The 20,511-nt window shown below is 39.3% G+C and overlaps 1 protein-coding gene across 2 annotated transcripts; it reads right to left on the reverse strand.

The window, feature by feature from the left end:
• Positions 1 to 2,491: 2,491 nt before the first annotated feature.
• On the reverse strand, positions 2,492 to 4,836 carry LOC139897482 (NDR1/HIN1-like protein 10). 2 transcript variants are annotated; one of them, XM_071880187.1, is made up of 2 exons: positions 3,984 to 4,836; positions 2,492 to 2,598 (listed from the first exon to the last, which is right to left on the reverse strand). In XM_071880187.1, exon 1 carries the CDS (start codon positions 4,754 to 4,756, stop codon positions 4,007 to 4,009), a length of 750 nt encoding a protein of 249 aa, XP_071736288.1. In that variant the 5' UTR covers positions 4,757 to 4,836; the 3' UTR covers positions 2,492 to 2,598; positions 3,984 to 4,006. The 2 variants fall into 2 exon arrangements, with proteins under 2 accessions (XP_071736288.1, XP_071736287.1); XM_071880186.1 differs by lacking the exon at positions 2,492 to 2,598 and adding an exon at positions 3,374 to 3,535.
• Positions 4,837 to 20,511: the final 15,675 nt, after the last annotated feature.

Raw genomic sequence — 20,511 nt, forward strand, 5'->3', positions numbered from 1 at the left:
GAATTCAATCCATGTGACATTTACACTTATGCATTAGTTTTCTGTTTGTTGGTATTTTAGTAATCAAGGAACATACTAAAATGGGGGGGGGGGGGGGGGGGGGGGGGGGGGGATTGTTGGTGATTTTAGCATGATCCAACGTTATTTTAGTTGATTGGATTGCTAAGTTGAAAGTGGTCGAACCATTGAAACGCTACACGGAATTGGGGAGTGTGGAGTACACGTTCGTAAAGTGTAAAATGGTTTGAGGTTATGTCAGTGAGCTTGGAAATAATGTTTGGAACATTAGAAATGCGAAACGCGACTTGAAAGGCTAAACGCACTTGAAAATAAGCTTAAAAAGGTTTTTTAGTGTGCAGTAGCTTTAAGCCGCGGCGCGACTTAAAGGGTGATTTTGAGGTCGAGAGTTTTTGGCATGTTTGGAAGTGTGGTGCTTTGTTAGTCAGCGGCACGACTCCTGGGCCCGCGGCGCGGCTTAACACTGAACTCGCTGAAAATGTGTCTTTTCAACCCAAAAAGCATATTTAAACCCCAAACGTTTTAGGGTTGTTCCAGGGCATTTATCTGCGGTTTTTTGCATGTTTTTAGACCATTTTAAGTCTAAATACATGAATATTAACTTCCAAGTCACTAGTGGGTATGAATCAAAGGTTGTGACTTTTCATGAAACCTTTTGACCCATTATAGATACACACTTTGTGTATTTGAAAAAGGTTCCATATTTTTAACCTTTTAAACACACTTTCAACCCAAACAAATAGAACTATATTTTCTGCAATTGTGGAGTTGATTTCTTTTAGCCAAGAGATCAATTCATCTTTGTCTTATCCCAATCGAAACTTCGTGCAACCCGTGGCTAAGTGGGTCGAAATATTCGATTAGGAAAGTGAACACACGATTTAAAGATCAATCCGGAGTCATTACCGTTTCAGGCACGAAAGCAATACCAACACCCCCAATATATAACAATATTAATACTAAATAAATTAATAAAGCGGAGCAGGCAGGGAGAACAATGAGTTCATGTGCAAATTGTGATAATGTCTATTTGTCTATGTAGAGAAAATAGGGAAAACATGAATACAACGTTATAATGATATAATTATGGGGATGAATAAAGCCTAACCTCTTATAAAATGAGCAAATACTAATTGTGATACTGTATAAAGCCTAATATCTTTATCCATTTTCTGTTTAATATATATCTATCTATATCTATGGTGATTAATAAGATGGCCAAACATCCCCAATAAAACATGGTAACACATGGGGATGTATTATGAGAGGGGCATAGATGTAGTGCTTCCTTTTTGTCTTTGATATGAGACGTCCAAAGTCAAAAGTTCTCCCAGATGAACCAAGACATAAGTAGATAGTCAGCGACCCTTTTGATATCTTTTCAAAGGGATGAGAACTAGTAGAAAGTAGAGCTCCTATGATTGACGAATAAAACTACTGGTTTCAAATGATAACTTTCTACTCACATACTATAATATGTTTGTAAACGGATAAATGGGTAATCAGAGAAGGTTTTCCTATTCAGATTACCCAAAAAAGACAAGCAAGTTTACTCAAATCTACGCGGCCTAACCGGATTATTCTATGACCTTTTCCAACCCCTACCCTAACCACCTTAAGATGCGTTGCTAATGAGGTTTGAACCTAAGACATCATGCGAGTATATCATGACACCAATCACTCAGTCAGCTTGTGAGGGTTTCACATAATATGATAGTGTGATAGACACACACATCCAAACTTGCGACAGAAAAAGAATATCCATCTAATTAGTGACACTGTTAATTGTCTACTCCTCATCATTTACTAAATAAGGAGTACTCTACTTTCTGTTTAACATTCAGATCTCATATATTTGCATCAACAAGCCTTTGAATTTGATAACTGGGTACAGGTAAGGTGGACACTATTAGAGTTATCAACAAGGCAAAAATCAGTAGATAGAAGTAGCGACACTTTGTGACAACTGACCCCTCCTGAATCTCGTTCATCAACTCTAGCTCAAAAGGAAGCCTTGTCACAAAATCATGAGCAACTTATTATCCCAAACTCGAATCTGACTAAAAAACGTACTGAACAGGGACGTCAATGCAAGCGGAAAACGTTTTAAGGATCTCAATACTAATCGTCCTACTTATAAAACTGGTTAATCGGGGATTAATCTCAAATTTTATAACCCTGCATGTTAGGCAAATCTCAAAGCCATTACATATAGTATAAGAAACAAGAAGACATTAAAAGTTTATAAAATTTGATCACTCCTTGGGAGTAATGAGGTCACTCCAATTTCAATTTCGCGAAGGTTTAGCTAGCGTTCGTCGTTCGATGACTCATTATGAACCCACACCGTTTAATGAGGGATTAGTCAGGGTGCGATTACGCCCAACGAAATGAGCCCATTAAAGGTTCCAAGGAGTATAGGTTTTTCATGCTTCTTTCGAAGCTTGTTGCCTTCTTGTTTATAATCTCATTTCAAGTGTGAATAGCAAGCAGCCACCTTTATATATACTAATATCTTTAATATTAAATTAATAAAGCAGAGCAGGCAGGCAGAGCATGAGTGCATGTGCGAACAGTGATCTGTGCAGAGCAAATAGGGAAAGCATGAATACTATGATATAATTATGGGGTTGATAAAAGCCTAACCTCTATATAAATTGAGCAAATAGCAAATGGGCAAATAGCAAATGATGATACTGTATAAAGCCTAACCTCTTTATCCATTTTCTGTTTAATATATATGTATTGCCTATTGCCTATGGGAATGAATAAAATGACCAAACATCCTCAATAAAACATGGCAACACGTGGGGCGTTTTATGAGATAAGCATAGATGTAGTGCTTCCTTTTTGTCTTTAATATGAGGCGGACAAAGTCATTAGTTCTCGTAGAAGTACCAAGACATAAGTAGAGTAGTTAGTGACCCTTTTGATGTACTAAAGCATGCTATATATATAAAACTAGACTGATTTCAAATGATAACTTTCTATAACAGAATATGTTTGTAAACGGGTAAATGGGTAAACGGAAAATGTTGACCTATTTATATTACCCGGAGAGGGCGAGTATTGTTACTCAGATCCACGTAGCCTAATCGGGTTATCCGGTTACCTTTTCCGACCCCTACACTTGACCACCCCAAGAAATAAAGTCGGAACCTATGACATCATGCGAGTATATCAAGATGTGAACCACTCGGTCAACTTGTGATTGTTTCACAAAATATGATTGAGTGATCGACAAACACATCCAAAATTAAAGGAAAAAATATCCATCTAACTAGTGACACTTTGAAATGTCTACTCAGCATTGAATTTATATTCAACATTCTATTTAACATTCAGATCACATATTTGCATCAAGAAGCTTGTAAACTTAATATAGTAATTGGGTACATGTGGGGTGGACCCTATCAGATTTATCAGCAAGGCAAAAATCAATAGATGGAGGTAATGATACTTTGTGACAACTGATCGCTTCTGAATCTCTTTCATCATCTGTATCTCAAAAGGATGCCTGTCACAAAATCAAGACCAACTTACTATCCCAACTCGAATCTGACTAGAAAACGTACTGAACAGGGACCCCAATGCATGTGGAAACATTCTTAAGGATCTCATACTAATTCGAAACCAGAAATTCTACTCAAGAAGATAGCAAAAATTGCATCCGTATCAAACTTACTTACAAATACATCCCCTGAAGACTCGTTATTTCACAAATAGCTCATCGACATCAAAAACCAAGAAACTCATCATGCAACATGTATACCAATAACTCACTAGAAAATATATAAACAGATCTATACTAAATCAAATAGTGAAAACACAACAAGAATGAAAAACGAATACGACTAACATATATATCCAAAAACTATGTAATTGAGTTCAACTTCAAAGATACAAAGACTAACCTATACAACTCATACTACAATAGAAGTGAGTAAAGTTTCACTAAAAAGTACCTTTAAAATCATCATTCATCACCTCACAGTCCCACCTTGCAATTCTTGGATCCACCAGTGAAAGATCCATTAGTACTATTACCCGAAACACCAACCGATAAATTTGGGCAATATATCCTCAGTATCCTTCTTCTAGTCCACCAAGCACCAGCTTTAAACTTAACCCTAGCTACCATTCTTAAGTTGAAATTAACCGTCCCACGAGCTCGATCACCATTAATCCCATTTCGATCATCAACATACGCTGATAATGAAGCGAACGTCGCCCTAATTGTAGTCTCATTCTTCTTCCCCTGAACAAAAGGCGCGACCGTAGTTTCGGCAATCAATTCCGATTTATATAACACGGCAGCTTCAACACGATCATAATACAACGTGATCTTAGAGTTAGGGTTACGTACAGTTAATCTAGCATCCCAATCACCTGAAACTAACGAATTTGATGAAATGGTGAAATTAGTTAGGGTTAGGGTTTCGACACGAAATTGGGGGACCTGTGGATGGAGGATTATCCACATGATGAAAATGATACTTCCGGTGAGGATGATACAGGCCATGAATACGGCAAAGATACGGCGGAGGAAGGTGGCGCGTTGTTGATTGGCAGCGTAAGGGTTTGCGTAACCGTTTGATGAAACATTGAAGTAGTGACTTGGTTGTGGGTGGGCAGCGTAAGGGTAGCCGGTGGCGCTGCCGGAATTGGGAGGAGGAGGAGGGTAGCCGTTAGGTGGCGGAGCTGGGTGGCCTATAACGGGTCGAGTTGGATCCGACATTGAAAACTGATGGATTTGGGAGAATGGCTGTGAAGTGTATAATCAAGAATATATGCTTTGTGTATCAGGTGTTTGGCACAGATATCACATGAGCTTTTCTAAACTCATTAGACGAATACCAATGGTATTTTATAAGGTATGTCATCGTGGATTTCATCCGAGGGCGCCTATGATATTGGTGCCGCCCTCGTCCGCCTGCATATCATCACCCTCACATATTTCATATCATAATATATTCGAGTACGGTGCAACGGTTGTTTTTTAAGTTTAACGGATACATTTGCAGTTTATATATATATATATATATATCACTATCACTATATATACATTAAAAGAGAGTCTCGATTAGCTAATAAATGTTTTCAAAACCCCTTAATTACCATTAGATCAGAAAATTACATTATAATACCCCTTGATCCAATGGTCCTTAATCATCCACTAAAAAATTAGCTAATAAATCAATTTTACATACACTATATCCCTAAAATACCCTTCTAATTAAAAAAAAACACGGTACCTTCTAATAAAATTAAGGGTTCCGTTCAATTGGGAGTTATCAAATACTATACACTTTAGAAAGACTAACAAATTGAACCCATCGAAATCAAATCCAATACGTTTCAGCTATAATGTAATCGATTAGTTTCTTCGGGGATATATCTTCTTCAAATTGGATGACACCAAATTAGTAATCGAAGGTTCTAAATAGGGATGTCAATGGATCTAAACAAAATCTGAGATCCGCGGGTACCCGCACCCGTGATGGGCGGATAAAATCAAAAAATTTTATCCGCGGGTGGGCGATGGATGTAATCTTGTACCCGCTGACGGGTCGCGGGTGGGTGATGGATGTAATAGATCTGTTGTGGGTAAAATCCGATCCGAAAATCCGTAATACCCGTTTGAATAATCCGCGGATATACCCGTTATAAATGTGAAAAACGCCACCTTGAATAAATGGACAATAGGTAATAATTTACTCAGTATAAGTTTTTACATTTCTCATATCATTGTGGTATCGAACTTTTTAGTAACTAGAACATCCCACAACTACACATCACATGTATTATATAATCAAAGCATGTTGTTGTTTGTTGTAGCGACCCGACCAAATCATGTTTGACGGCGCCGACTACTTAGGTCCCGTTGCGTGGTCATAAGTCTTTAACATGACGTTTGACCAAAATATGTCGCATTCATTTCATAAGTAAAAGGATGTTTCAAGTTTACAAATGTAGTTCAAAAGACTAGTTACATTACAATGTTTAACGTACAAATGAAACCTATGCGACACAATTTAAAGTAGTCAAAAGACGCTCCAACTATGCATGTATACTCGACATCCAAGCAAGTATCAAAAAGAGTGCGGAAACATGTATCAAGTAGCATTCAAGGACCTGAGAAAACATATAGAAAACTGTCAACGAAAACGTTGGTGAAATCATAGGTGTTTGTAAACGTTGCATTTGAACCACAAGATTTAATATAATATGATTATCAAAATCATTTGCATTCCAAAGTTGTTGTTTGTTTCTCGGGCACCCAATTATCAAACTTAACTGTTTTGCACCCTTTGCGTAGTGTTAGAACATACACTAGACCCGAAAATATATTTCATCCGCTAACGGTAGCGAACCGTCCGAATGAGGCTCGTCAAGCCCATGTGATCACATAATATAAGTTCACGTTTACACCCTGCAAGTGTAACTAATGATAATTGAATTGAGGATTTTCGTTCAAACCCGTACGTAGAATGTTCGTTTTCGTACTTGTGTTCAATGTGTAAAAGTATGATACGTATATGTTTCTCATCCCATAGTTTAAAGCATAAAAGTTGTTTGAAAGATGGGACTATGATCTCACCTTGAGTGCACGTATGAAAAGTACTTCACAAAGTAACGTGTGCAAAGGATAATGCTAGTCTTGACCTAAACAAATAGGTCGTATCAATAACGGTAAACACGATAGGTCAAAGATGTTCAATTAGTCATATGGCTCGTTACGACTCGATTATGTAGCATGTGAATCAATTTGTCAAGTTTCGTGCAAGATACAAGTATAGAAACAAGCTAGGAAGGTTGCATAATCATTTAGTTAAGTTTGAAAAAAAGTCAAACTTTGGTCGGTCAAAGTCAACAAAAAAGTCAACACGTTCGGGTCGGGTCCTGAACTATTTTTCTGAGGTTTTTATTCATATATAAGCATGTTAGAACAAGTCTCACGTGGATCGGAGGTCCATAGCGTGCCAAACATTTTTCTTATTTTGACCAAGGAGGTAAGAACCTGAGCACGGCTTAGGTCGCGCCGCGACCCAGGATTGCCGCGCCGCGGCGATCAACGGGTGCTGGTACCTGGTCAGTCTCAATTGTACAAGTCTCAAATCAAACTTCATTTTCACATAAATCACAAACCGTAAACTCTTACGACACGCATTTTATATCGTTGGAAAGCTAATTTGACAAGGAACACAACTAAACACATTTCATCAACCAAAAACATCATTTTCAATAACCGACTTTCCAACATTTAATGCTCAATTAATGCTCAAGTTCATAAATGCACAAAATAGGATTCGAGAATTAAATGCATCCCTATAACGTGCCGTTTCGTAGGTAATCAAGCATACAATACAACTAACTACTTACTAACAACAATTCATGGCATTCAATACATCAAAAGTTCATTTCAAGTTCACCGAACCCTAACCCAAATTCACCAAAAGCACTAATCATGTTTATGAAGTTTTCTAAAACAACCTACACATCAAATTGAAGCTAGTGATGTTAGAAACACATTTAATACATGCATTTATAACATTTAACAACATTTAAGCAATCAAATCATCAATCAAACATACCAAACTTTTAAGTTCATGCTAGTTATCAAAAATAACAAGATCGAACCTATAATTCATATATTCATGTTAGACTTGAGCCATAGACACTAATTAACAACTTTATAAGTTAAAAACATCAAGAACACAAAATCTAGTGATTTTAAAAAGTTACCCAAACATAATGAAATCGGTATGGAATCGAAGAGAAAGTTGCAAGGATTCCAAATATGTAATTTGTTTTGCAAGACACCCGCTAGCTTGGATTTAGATGATGATTCTTTGAAATGGTGTTTTGAGAGAAAATAAGAAAGTAGTGAAAAAAATGGAAAAAGAAAAGAGAATTAATGAATGGATGAGAGTGAAGGGTTGACTAGTTGACCTAGTCACCTCTTTGCTCTCTTGGCAACAATGGTCCCTCTAGTTTCATTCGGGTGCGTGAATTACCTAAACGAGATATTTTAAAACGCGTATTAACGAGGGATGTCATAAACATATAACGGAATTTAAATAGTTAAATGGAAAAGTAAACGGAAAAAGGCAGGATGTTACATTACCTACTCCTTAAAAGAAATTTCGTCCCGAAATTTAAGTAGGCGTAGTAGTCGTTGTTTCTTCCTCGGGATCTTGCGTTTAAGGAACCGGGAACAAGTGAGGGTATTTCTTTTGCATTTGATCTTGCCTTTCCCAAGTAAACTCGGGTCCTCTTTTGGCATTCCAACGAACCTTGACAATCGGGATTCGGCTTTGTTTCAATGTCTTGACGGAGGTGTCCACAATTTCAACCGGTTCCTCCACAAAATGAAGTTTGTCATCAATAGTAAGTTCCTCGAGAGGGATGATGATATCGGGTTCGGCAAGACACTTTTTTAAGTTAGATACATGGAAGGTAGGATGAACGGAGCTCAATTGGGGCGGAAGATCTAAACGATAAGCAACGGTTCCAATACGCTCCAAGATTTCAAAAGCACCAATATACCGCGGATTTAATTTCCCACGTTTTCCAAAACGAATGACACCTTTCCAAGGTGCGACTTTTAGCATGACGCGGTCACCGACTTGAAATTCAAGGTCGTTGCGTCTTTTGTCGGTATAGCACTTTTGACGACTCCGGGCCATCCGAAGCCTATCTCGGATTTGAACGATCTTCTCGGTGGTTTCGTGAATGAGTTCGGGTCCGGTGATTTGTACGTCGCCTACTTCGGCCCAACAAAGAGGAGAACGGCATTTTCGGCCATATAACGCTTCGAATGGGGCGGCTTTTATACTCGCGTGATAACTATTGTTGTAGGAGAATTCGGCGAGAGGTAAGTGCTTGTCCCAAGCTTTTCCAAAATCAACAACACAAGCTCGTAACATGTCCTCTAGGGTTTAAATTGTGCATTCACTTTGCCCATCGGTTTGAGGATGATATGCGGTGCTCATGTCTAAACGCGTTCCCAACGCTTCTTGCAAGGTACGCCAAAATCTAGAAACAAAACGGCCATCTCAGTCGGAGATAATTGATAAAGGTACACCGTGTCGGGCTACGATCTCCTTGATGTAAAGTTGTGAAAGTTTCTCCATTTTGTCGGTCTCCTTCATGGTGAGAAAGTGCGCGGATTTGGTGAGACGGTCAACAATAACCCAAATGGTATCATAACCGCCCGTCGTTTTTGGTAGTTTGGTGATAAAATCCATCGTTATCCTTTCCCACTTCCATTGCGGGATCTCGGGTTGTTGAAGTAGTCCAGACGGTCTTTGGTGTTCGGCTTTGACTTTGGAACATGTCAAACACTTGGAAACATAAGTAGCTACGTCCCTTTTGATGTTCGGCCACCAATATTGTTGTTTAAGGTTGTGGTACATCTTATTGGCACCGGGGTGAATCGAGTATCGTGACTTATGGGCTTCATCTAAAATAAGACTTCGTAGGTCCCCATAACTAGGCACCCAAATCCTTCCGGCGAAATATCGGAGTCCGGTTTCCTTAGTTTCGAATCGAGAGACGAGAATGTTCAAGCACTCGCGTGAAACGTTTTCATCCTTGAGAGCTTCATCTTGGGCTACCCGAATTTGGCTATTAAGGTTTGTGTGGATGGTGATGTTTAAGGCTCGGACACGAAGAGGCACCGCTTTTTCTTTTCGACTTAAGGCATCGGCTACTACATTTGCCTTTCCGGGATGGTAACGAAGCTCGCAATCGTAATCGTTTAAGGTTTCAATCCACCTTCGTTGTCTCATGTTTAGTTGCTTTTGATCGAAGATGTGTTGGAGACTTTTGTGATCGGTAAAGATAGTACTCCTGGATCCATAAAGATAGTATCTCCACATTTTAAGTGCAAAGACAACGGCTCCGAGTTCGAGATCATGTGTCGTGTAGTTTCGTTCATGAATTTTGAGTTGTCGAGAAGCATAAGAAATGACTTTCGTTCGTTGCATCAACACACACTGATATTGCTCAATTACATCATATATATCTATCGCAATATCACTAAAAATACTCTATATTCGAAGATAATGAAGATGATCTACAAGGGATATGTCAAGATGCGCGAATTTGTATCGGAAGAGTAGTTTGCAAAGAATTTCGATGATTTATGACATCGGTTGATCCCGATACGAGTTAGTATCAAGATAGCGCTTTAAAATGATATAACAAAGCCTCCGATATGTGAGAGTTCGTCCAAATGAGCTAATATTAAAGAGAAAACGAAACAGTGCCTTAAAACCCACCAGGACGCCGTCTAAGCTATCCGGGACGCCGTCCTGGCCTTCGCAAAGGGACGCCGTCTATCAAGTTTTTGGCGCCGCTGCCGGGGACAGTTTTGTGTCAAAATAGGATTATTAACTAATTTGTGATTAAGTAGTTTCTTAATTATTTTAAATTATTAATAGTTTTTGATTTTTAATTTTGTAGAATCGGTATGTGTGATAGTTTTTGTTAGTTGTGTGATTGGCAGATTATAGGTTGCATATGCCACATACCCGAAGTTCAGAATCTCCATTATTTACACCATTGACAGAACCGGATAGAAAGCTTGGTAGAATTCCAAAAGAAGTGCTTGATATTTTTGAATCTTCATCAAAGCAGGAAACTTTTGATTCAGAATCAAGTACCACCAAGCCTAGATATTCAAACTTTGGTAAACCAGTTCAACCACCAAATTTTGAAATGGAAGGAGAAAGACCGTTGGTACAAAGACAATCAATGGCAGAAAGGATGAAAGCGACGCGAACCGGACAAGGTAGTGCTATTACTCCGCTCACGGGTGAGGTAAATTTTGAAATTAAAGGACCTATTCTTCAAATGATTAATAATAGGTGTCAATTTAGTGGCGGTCCTAATGAAGACGCAAACGAACATATTCGTCTCTTTGAAGAGATATGTCTTCTTTTCAAATTAAAACCAGAAACTGACCAGGCTATATTTCTAAGACTTTTCCCCTGGACACTCCACGGGGAAGCAAGAAGTTGGTTAGATTCATTAGCCGAGGCTACGATAAGAACATGGGATAGTATGATGGAAAAATTTCTTAAGAAATATTTTCCAGCATCTAAGTCAGCGAGACTCCAACAGGAGATTACCCAGTTCTGTCAAAAGCCTATGGAAACCTTGTACGAAGCATGGAATAGATTTTCCAAAATGCTTAGAGGTTGTCCAAACCATGGTTTAGATACCTTTCAACAGGTTCAAATCTTCTATAAGGGTTGCGAAGTTGCAACCCGAATTTCCATTGATCAAGCATCAGGAGGTTCAATTATGGACAAAACCGAGCAAGAGGCTTATGAGATAATCGAGAAATTAGCCGATTATTCTCATGAGTGGCATCAAGAATGCCCAATTACTCGAAATGCTCAAGTCCAAAGCGCCGGTGCTTATGATGACTTCAGCTCCCTAGGTGTAAAAATAGACGGTGTTGTCCGAAACATGGACAAAATCACAAAAGAAATCCATAGTATGAAAGTAGGTTGTGAATACTGTGGTGGTCTACACTTAGGTAAAGATTGTGATGCCGGGTTAACCATGGCTCAAAAAGAAGAGGTGGCTTTTATAAGCCAAAGAAATAATAACCAGTTTCAGGGTAGAGCCCAATTTAACCGTAACTTTAACAACCCCTACAACCCTCAAGGTCAAAATTCTAATTTTCAACAAGGGTCAAGTAGTGGGTTCCAACAACAAACTCCGGGTTATTATCAAAAACCCCAACAGGAAGAGAAAAAGTCAAATTTAGAGAGTATGTTGGAAAAGTTAATAGCATCACAAACTCAGCTGGTCACAAACATTAATCAAACCAACGAGAAAAACGAACATCAGTTTCGTAACCAACAAGCATCAATCCAAAACTTGGAAAAACAAATGAGTGGTTTAGCCAATTTACTGAGTGAGAGAAAACCCGGTAGTTTACCGGGCGATACCAGCAAGAACCCCAGAAATGAGCACGCCAATGTTATCACCACACGAAGTGGTTTGGCGTATGATGCTCCACAAATGCCCGAAAAATCTGATTTTAGCGTTCCGTTGAACCAAAACGATGAACCGGTTAAGGAGCCGGAAAAAGTGGTTGAAAAGGAAGAACGGGAAAAACCCGTAGTGAAACCATATCAACCATCGCTCCCATTCCCAAGAAAACAACAACAAGAAAGGCTGGAAGCCGAAAGGCTAAAATTTCTAGATATGTTTAAACAGATAAACATAAACATGCCTTTTATTGATGTTATCTCAGGAATGCCAAAGTATGCTAAGTTCCTAAAAGACTTACTTACTAACCGAAAGAAGATGGAAAGCGTTTCATCAGTAACCTTAAATGCTAGATGTTCCGCGCTTGTGTCTAACACACTTCCTGAAAAGCTTCAAGATCCGGGTAGTTTTACTATTCCATGTCTAATGGGTGACCTTGATTGCATGAGGGCATTAGCCGATTTGGGGGCTAGTATCAATTTAATGCCCTATTCAATTTACCTTAAATTAAACCCTGGAGAACTCAAAACCACACGAATGGCTATTCAACTAGCCGATCGCTCTATAAAATTCCCTCGAGGAATAATAGAGAATTTGTTAGTTAAGACCGGGAATCTGATTTTCCCGGCTGACTTTGTGGTTTTAGACATGGAAGTTGATGAGAGAATACCAATTATTTTGGGTAGGCCATTTTTAAATACTGCTCGATGTGTCATTGATGTTTATGACCAGCAGTTGACCCTTAGAATTGGTGAAGCTAGTGCGACTTTTGCAATTGACAAGTCATTGAAATATCCCGAATCTTCGGATGATACTTGTTATTTCATGCAAAGCATAGATTCGCATTACGAGTTCTTGCAGGAATCTCCCGAATCGGATGAAACAGGTGTATACGATTTGGCAAATGGAGATGATGAATTCACTGAAGAAGAAATGGATGTGATGGCCACATTTTTGATGGCCAATGAGTGTGAACCAACTGAAGAGGAAATAGAAAAACTAAGCAAGGATAGCGAGTACCGGAGTCGATCCTCAATTGAGGAACCTCCCATTTTGGAGCTTAAACCGCTCCCTGATCATCTTGAGTACGCTTTCCTTCAGGAAGATTCAAAACTTCCGGTAATTATTTCCTCACTTCTCTCTCAAAATGAGAAAGAACGTCTTGTTTCCTTGTTACAGGCCCACAAACCGGCCATTGCATGGAAAATCCATGATATAAAAGGAATTAGTCCTTCTTATTGCACGCACAAGATCTTAATGGAAGAGAATTCCAAACCAGTGGTGCAACGTCAAAGGAGACTAAATCCTCATATGCAAGACGTTGTAAAGAAGGAAATCATTAAATTGCTAGATGCGGGTCTAATCTACCCGATTTCAGACAGTCCGTGGATAAGCCCGATTCATTGTGTTCCTAAAAAGGGTGGTATAACTGTTACCACCAATGATAAGGACGAGCTTATCACGACACGAACTGTTACGGGGTGGCGGGTTTGTATAGATTATCGAAAGTTAAACGAAGCCACAAGAAAAGACCATTTTCCTCTACCATTTATTGATCAAATGTTAGAGAGACTTGCAGGAAATAGCTTTTATTGTTTCCTAGATGGTTTTTCGGGGTACTTTCAAATTCCCATCTCCCCAGAAGATCAAGAAAAGACTACCTTCACGTGTCCCTATGGCACCTTCTCATATCGCCGAATGCCCTTTGGTCTATGTAATGCTCCTGCAACATTCCAAAGGTGTATGATGGCCATTTTCCACGATATGATTGAGGATTGCATGGAAGTGTTCATGGACGACTTTTCAGTCTTCGGTGACACTTTTGATTCATGCCTTCTAAATTTGGAGAAAATGCTAATCAGGTGTGAGAAGTCGAACTTAGTGCTAAATTGGGAGAAATGCCACTTTATGGTTAAAGAAGGCATTGTCTTAGGGCACAAAATCTCAAGTGTTGGTATTCAGGTGGATCCAGCAAAGGTTGACGTCATCGCCAACCTTCCACCTCCTTCAAACGTAAAGGGTGTGAGAAGTTTTCTTGGGCATGCCGGGTTCTACCGGCGATTTGTTAAGGATTTTTCAAAAATTGCAACGCCATTAAATAAACTTCTTGAAAAAGATGCACCCTTTGTTTTCACAAGTGAATGCACTAAGGCATTCAAAATTTTAAAAGAAAAACTTGTCAACGCACCAATAATCATAGCTCCAAATTGGTCATTACCATTCGAGCTAATGTGCGATGCATCGGATTTTGCGGTTGGTTCAGTCTTGGGCCAACGGGTTGAGAAACGTTTTCAACCCATTTATTATGCGAGCAAGACTTTACAAGGAGCCCAATTAAATTATACAACAACAGAAAAAGAGCTCCTTGCGATAGTCTTTTCCTTTGACAAATTCCGATCTTATCTTGTCCTATCAAAGACTGTTGTCTTTACTGATCATTCGGCATTAAAATATCTTTTCTCTAAGCCGGATGCAAAACCTCGATTGTTAAGGTGGGTCTTGCTTTTGCAAGAATTTGATATCGAGATTAAGGACAAGAAAGGTGCAGAAAATCTTGCAGCGGACCATCTTTCTAGACTCGAAAATCCCAATCTTGAAGTACTCCATGAATCGAGTATTAAAGATGATTTTCCCGGAGAATTCCTAATGAGAGTAGAGAAGGTGGAGGATCCGTGGTTTGTTGACTTCGCCAATTATATTGTTGGAGGGTACCTAGAAACTGGTTGGTCACATCAGAAAAGGAAGAAATTCTTTAGTGACCTAAAATACTATTTTTGGGAAGACCCTTATCTATTCAGGCGATGCGCGGATGGAATTATTCGCAGGTGTGTTTCAGGGAAGGAATGCACCGAAATTCTGCTTGACTGTCACCGTGGTCCCACAGGTGGGCACTTTGGTCCCCAAATTACGGGGAGGAAAGTTTATGAGGCCGGTTTCTATTGGCCTACAATATTCAAAGATGCCTACGCTGTTTGCAAAGCTTGTGACGTGTGCCAACGGGCGGGTCAAATAACTAAACGGGATGAAATGCCTCAACAAAGCATCCAAGTATGCGAGGTGTTCGATGTTTGGGGAATTGACTTTATGGGCCCCTTTCCAAAATCTCACTCTTATCTCTACATACTTGTCGCCATAGATTATGTGTCTAAATGGGCGGAGGCAAAGCCTCTACCAACAAATGATGGCCGAGTAGTAGTAAATTTTTTGATGGAGCTTTTCTCTAGATTTGGCACGCCTAAAGCTCTAATAAGTGACCGAGGCACCCACTTTTGCAATAAGCAAATGGAAAAGGTGTTGAAAAGATATGGAGTAATCCATAAAATTTCGACATCCTATCATCCCCAGACGAGTGGGCAAGTAGAGAACACCAACAGGTCGTTAAAACGCATACTAGAAAAGACCGTTGGTGCTAATCCAAAAGAGTGGTCCAACAAGTTATATGATGCATTGTGGGCATTTCGCACGGCCTACAAAACACCGATTGGAACTACTCCTTTCCGTATGGTATACGGAAAAGCATGCCATCTCCCGTTGGAGATTGAACATAAAGCTCATTGGGCATTAAGGGCATGCAACTTGGATTACAAAGAAGCGGGTCGGTTACGTTTGACCCAATTGAATGAATTAGACGAGTTGAGGCTTGAAGCCTATGACAACTCTCTAATTTACAAGGAAAAGACGAAACAATGGCACGACAAACGGTTGAAACACCCGAAAGAATTCATGGAAGGAGACCGTGTCCTTGTTTATAACTCTCGTTTTAAGTTATCGCCAGGAAAGCTAAAGTCCCGATGGACGGGACCATATGTGGTTAAAAGAGTGTACCCTTATGGTACAATTGAAATAGTGAACTGGAAAGGCGATACTTTTAAAGTGAATGGCCACCGGGTCAAACACTACGTTGATGGTCCCCTGGAAATTGAGGATGAGGTTAGCCTCAACTTCAACAAAAACGCTTAAATCAAAACGGGGACGAGTTGGGTGAACGACTCGTAAAAACTGGTTCACCATTGTAATTAGGTTTGTTTTGTGTGTATTATAAATTTTTGTTTGGTACAAAACGATTACCGTATGACCTCGAAACGCGAACGACTCGAAAATTCAGATCAGTGGGTTTTAGTGTTACGGGACGCCGTCCCATTTGGCCTAGACGACGTCCCAATATGCAGACCGAGACGCCGTCCCTACCGGCAAGACGCCGTCCCACTTAAAAGAGCAAGACGCCGTCTTAATTTTCTCGACGCCGTCCCAACATACTAATCGAGACGCCGTCCTCCACTCCGAGACGACGTCCCGAACCCCAAGTCAGAAAAAAAAATTACGCGTTTTATACCCTTTCCACTTATTTTTCATCCACAAAAACACACTCTTATCTCTTTCTCTCTGCCCTAACCCGAACCAAACCTCAAGAACCCTAATTTTTACATCAAATTCGTGATTTCCTCTTCAATTTCAAGCCTCTAATCATGAACTTCTGGGTATGGATTCTACATTTCTTCACTTTTCTTTATCAATTACTTACATTGTATGTTTATATATATCAATTGGTTAAAGAATAGTGTGGGGTGTTTGATTTGCTTGATTATTGTAAAGATTAACATGCCTTAGATTGTTTAAATTGCCCTAATGTGTTTATTTTGCAAAGATTACATGTTCTTTAGGGTTTGTTCATGATGCTAGGGTTTGTAAAATTTAAATCCGAATTTGAGATGTTCAATTCATGATGTTGGGTTTATGTTTGATGTTTATGATTATTGTGAAGTATATGATTGTGTTGGTGATATTGATGACAATTTGGCCGGGTCAATTTTGAATGATAGTAAAATTCTAAGCATATTATTGATTTGTAATGAACTTTTGAAGTATGTATGCTTGTTTTTCACATGTATGGGCCTGTTGAATCAATTTAATAGAATGGAATGCCATAATGTATGTTGTTGTAAGGTCATTTGAGCTAAAAATTGTGAAAAATTGTATTATGATTTGTGTTGAATATGTTTAGAATACAAAGTTAAATGCTATGACCTATGACACAACATACTTTAATCTTTTAAGTCCTATGTTTGTGTTACATTGTGATGTTATGATTTTCATTTTTGAAAGTGTGTTAATGAATTCAAGTTGACTTTGGTTGACTCTGGTATAAACTTGTGAACGTGCACTTTTGTGAAAATGAATCATACTACTTTTGAACTAGGAATTGAGTGATTGATCTCTCCTGCTATTCGGTTATATTTTGGCTAACATTAACACAACGGTTTCTATGTTCTTTTGGTTTTGTGTTTAATGTTTTGCAGGGACAAACAAGCAGGGGAGGACCGGCACCTAAAAGGGGAAGACCATCAGGTTTAGCTCCACCAAGACAACCACCACCACCACAAGAACAACCTCATTCATCATCTTCTTCGGGAGAAGAAGAAGGGGAGGATCTCAATGATCCTAGGGTTTGGTTAAATCAGGTACAGAATGACGATGACTACACCGAAACCTTTGAAAGAATAAACCGCAGGCCCATTAATGCTACTTGGTATTTCATTTGGGGGCCATTAGAGGAGGCGGGCATGCGCCGACATGTTACTAATCTACTCGCCATTCCATACAATAGAGTAGTAGCCCACGCCTGGGAACATCTTTTTAGCATCAATGAACCAATCTACCCGGTGCTTCTTAAAGAATTCTACTCTACAATGCGGTTTAGCAATGTAGCCGATTATTTATCCGCTGAGTTTCTACGGTTTCGTCTTGGAGGCCAAGACAGGGGTTTGAGCAGTTTTCAAGTGTGTAGAATTTTGGGTATTTTTGAGGAACTCACCGACACACAGTTAGGTGAGTACTTGAGGGCTTCGGATTACGTTGGCCGACATCAGTTTGATGATACCTCTTATTGGCGCCGAATCTGTAAGCCAAATATTGCGCCGGCTCATTTTCGATCAAGCAAACATCGGTACAATGAAATCGCAGCCCGAGATGATAAGCTGCTTCACCGACTCATTGCATGTACTTTTAATGCAAGGATAGAGGGTAATGAGAAGGTAAAAACCTTAGATTTGTGGATTATGGATCAGATCAAGCGGGGGGCCTATACCGATATTCCTGGGTTAATCGGTAACTATTTTCTTTCCATTGCTACCGAGACGCGGGTACGGAAGCCACTCTTAGGAGGACACTACATAACCCGATTTGCCCGACACTTTAACATTGATTTCGACAGATTACAGGAATTACCGAGTATAATGAAACCTTTGAAAAAGGTTTTTTATATTAATGCCGAAATCATTATGAAAGACAGAAATGGGCATTTGGTCCCCTTTGCAGCAGCCGGTGCAGGTGGCGCGAGTGGCAGTGGTGTTCAACAGGAACAGGAGCAGGAAGAGGAGGCTGAAATGGAGGCCCAAACTAATGTTAATTTGCAGGTTCCGTGGCAACCGTCCCAAGAGAATTGGGACAGTTTGGTTGGTAGTGTTAACAACATGCGATTGAGCCCGAATGAACAAAGGAGACACAACCAACAAATGTGGGATAGTCAGGAAAGAATGGAGCGACGACAGATCGCTCAAGTACATGATCAGGGGTGGAACAGTTATGGTATTGATTGGAATAACCATAACTCTGAGCTATTTTATTCTAACCCTGAACAGTACTACGGTACCACACGTCTGACGCCACAGTATTACACGGATCCGGAACACCCACCTCCACCTCATCCGATTTATAACTCCTCAGCTGCGATGCAGGAAGCTCGGGAAAGATTTGAGAGAGAGTATCCACATGGGCACCCGTACCGCGATGGTTCGGGTAATTATTTCTTTCCATACGGTAACTAGGCCTGCGTGCCTATTTGATCATTTTGTACTATTGGTTTGAGACTATTTTATTTGTGTGATGTATTTGGATACAATTATGGTTTGTAATAATATACTAATGTGTGGTTTGATTAAACGGATGTGGTTGTATAAACACCGTTATTTTTATATGCTTTGTGTGGTTTGTTTATTTTGTGCAGCATGATTGAACTTCAAAGACTGGCATTAAGTTCATCGACATTTGATATTATGATGTGTGTATGATGATAATCGCGGACTAGACGATGTTCTTATGCTGGCAGTAAGTTCAGCGGCATCCGTCTACTTGTTCCACGATTTACAGGTTAAAAATTGGAAATTTCTACAATCACCCTATCACTTTGCCCTCTAAATTTAATCCTTTTTCTGATTTCATGCAATGAGGGCCTTGCATGATCTCAAGTGTGGGGTGGGGAGTAGAAATTTATCGGGAACTCGTTTTACTAAAATTAAGGCGTTCAAGGCAACATAACTTGTAAAAGGTTAAATTTTATAAAATTGATTTTAAAATTTATCGGCGGATTAAGATCAGGTTTAACAACCGAATTTCCGTTATATATATAAATTGTTAAAAGATATTTTATAAAACTTAATTGATTATAAGCTTATTTAAAAAAAAATTTAAAAATTTTCAAGTAGCCTTAAAAACGATAAAGCCCAAAAACCACGTTATACACATTATGGTCTTAAAATCTAGCAAATAAATGTTGGTTTACATTTTAAATTATTAATAGTCTTTGAAGTTGCTCCATCATTCAATTATTTGAATGAAAATCCTACTAGTTTAGTAAGCTAACTTGTAGGTCACTTGTACCAAAACGAGTGTAAACCGTGAGAGAGCGGTGATTGTATAGCGTGGTCGGAAACCGGATCTCGCGCCAGATCGAAAACCTTAAGGACGATCCTCATTGTTTCTCCTAACAAGGACAATGTTGCGTCCGACCACCTCTTATGACCAATAGGATGTATCTATTCCATCCTAAAGGGAGTCAAGTCTCCCGAACGACACACTTGCTGATTTATTTCAGAAGTTGTAGTCCAGACCAGTTGTAGGGTGACGAAAAGTCTTGAAAAGTCATTGCTAAAATTGACTGGAAATCTACCAGGCCTCAACATCAAACAGGGAAACTGGTAGTCAAAGCTTATCTCAATGAGGGAGATTTGCTAGCCAAATGGGAAGCGCACCATGATACACAAATTGTCAGTGATTGATCAGATTCCCAGTGGATAACCTCCGGAAAGGTAATATATCAGCTTTTAAGCCTGATAAACTTCAATCTTTATGATTGACTTAACGGATTAGATGATTACCTCATAATTGTCAATGATATCCGGACGTGATGTGTATCCTCCTAAGCACATTATTTTCTACCGACATCTTGTAATGTTAGGTACCGTGGGAGGGATTGGCTTGACCAATAGCGGGAAACCCGCACTCATTTTTCAAAATTAAGAAAATCCGACAAAATCGGAAAACGTGTCTAGTATTTAAAAACTAGCATGATATTTTCAAAACCATAAAACGTTTTCATCAAGGTCCTGATTTCCCTAGGATCAAATTTTTCGGATACTTGGCTCTAATCTCCCAAAAATGTGTGTGTGTTTCCATTGTGTATAAAGCGTGCGTGTGATTTCAATA

Source organism: Rutidosis leptorrhynchoides, chromosome 3 (assembly GCF_046630445.1).
Source record: "Rutidosis leptorrhynchoides isolate AG116_Rl617_1_P2 chromosome 3, CSIRO_AGI_Rlap_v1, whole genome shotgun sequence".
Lineage (NCBI taxonomy): Eukaryota > Viridiplantae > Streptophyta > Magnoliopsida > Asterales > Asteraceae > Rutidosis > Rutidosis leptorrhynchoides.

Excerpts from the sequence above, each read along its gene's own strand:
- LOC139897482 (XM_071880187.1), bottom strand. The coding sequence starts at position 4,756 with ATGTCGGATCCAACTCGACCCGTTATAGGCCACCCAGCTCCGCCACCT.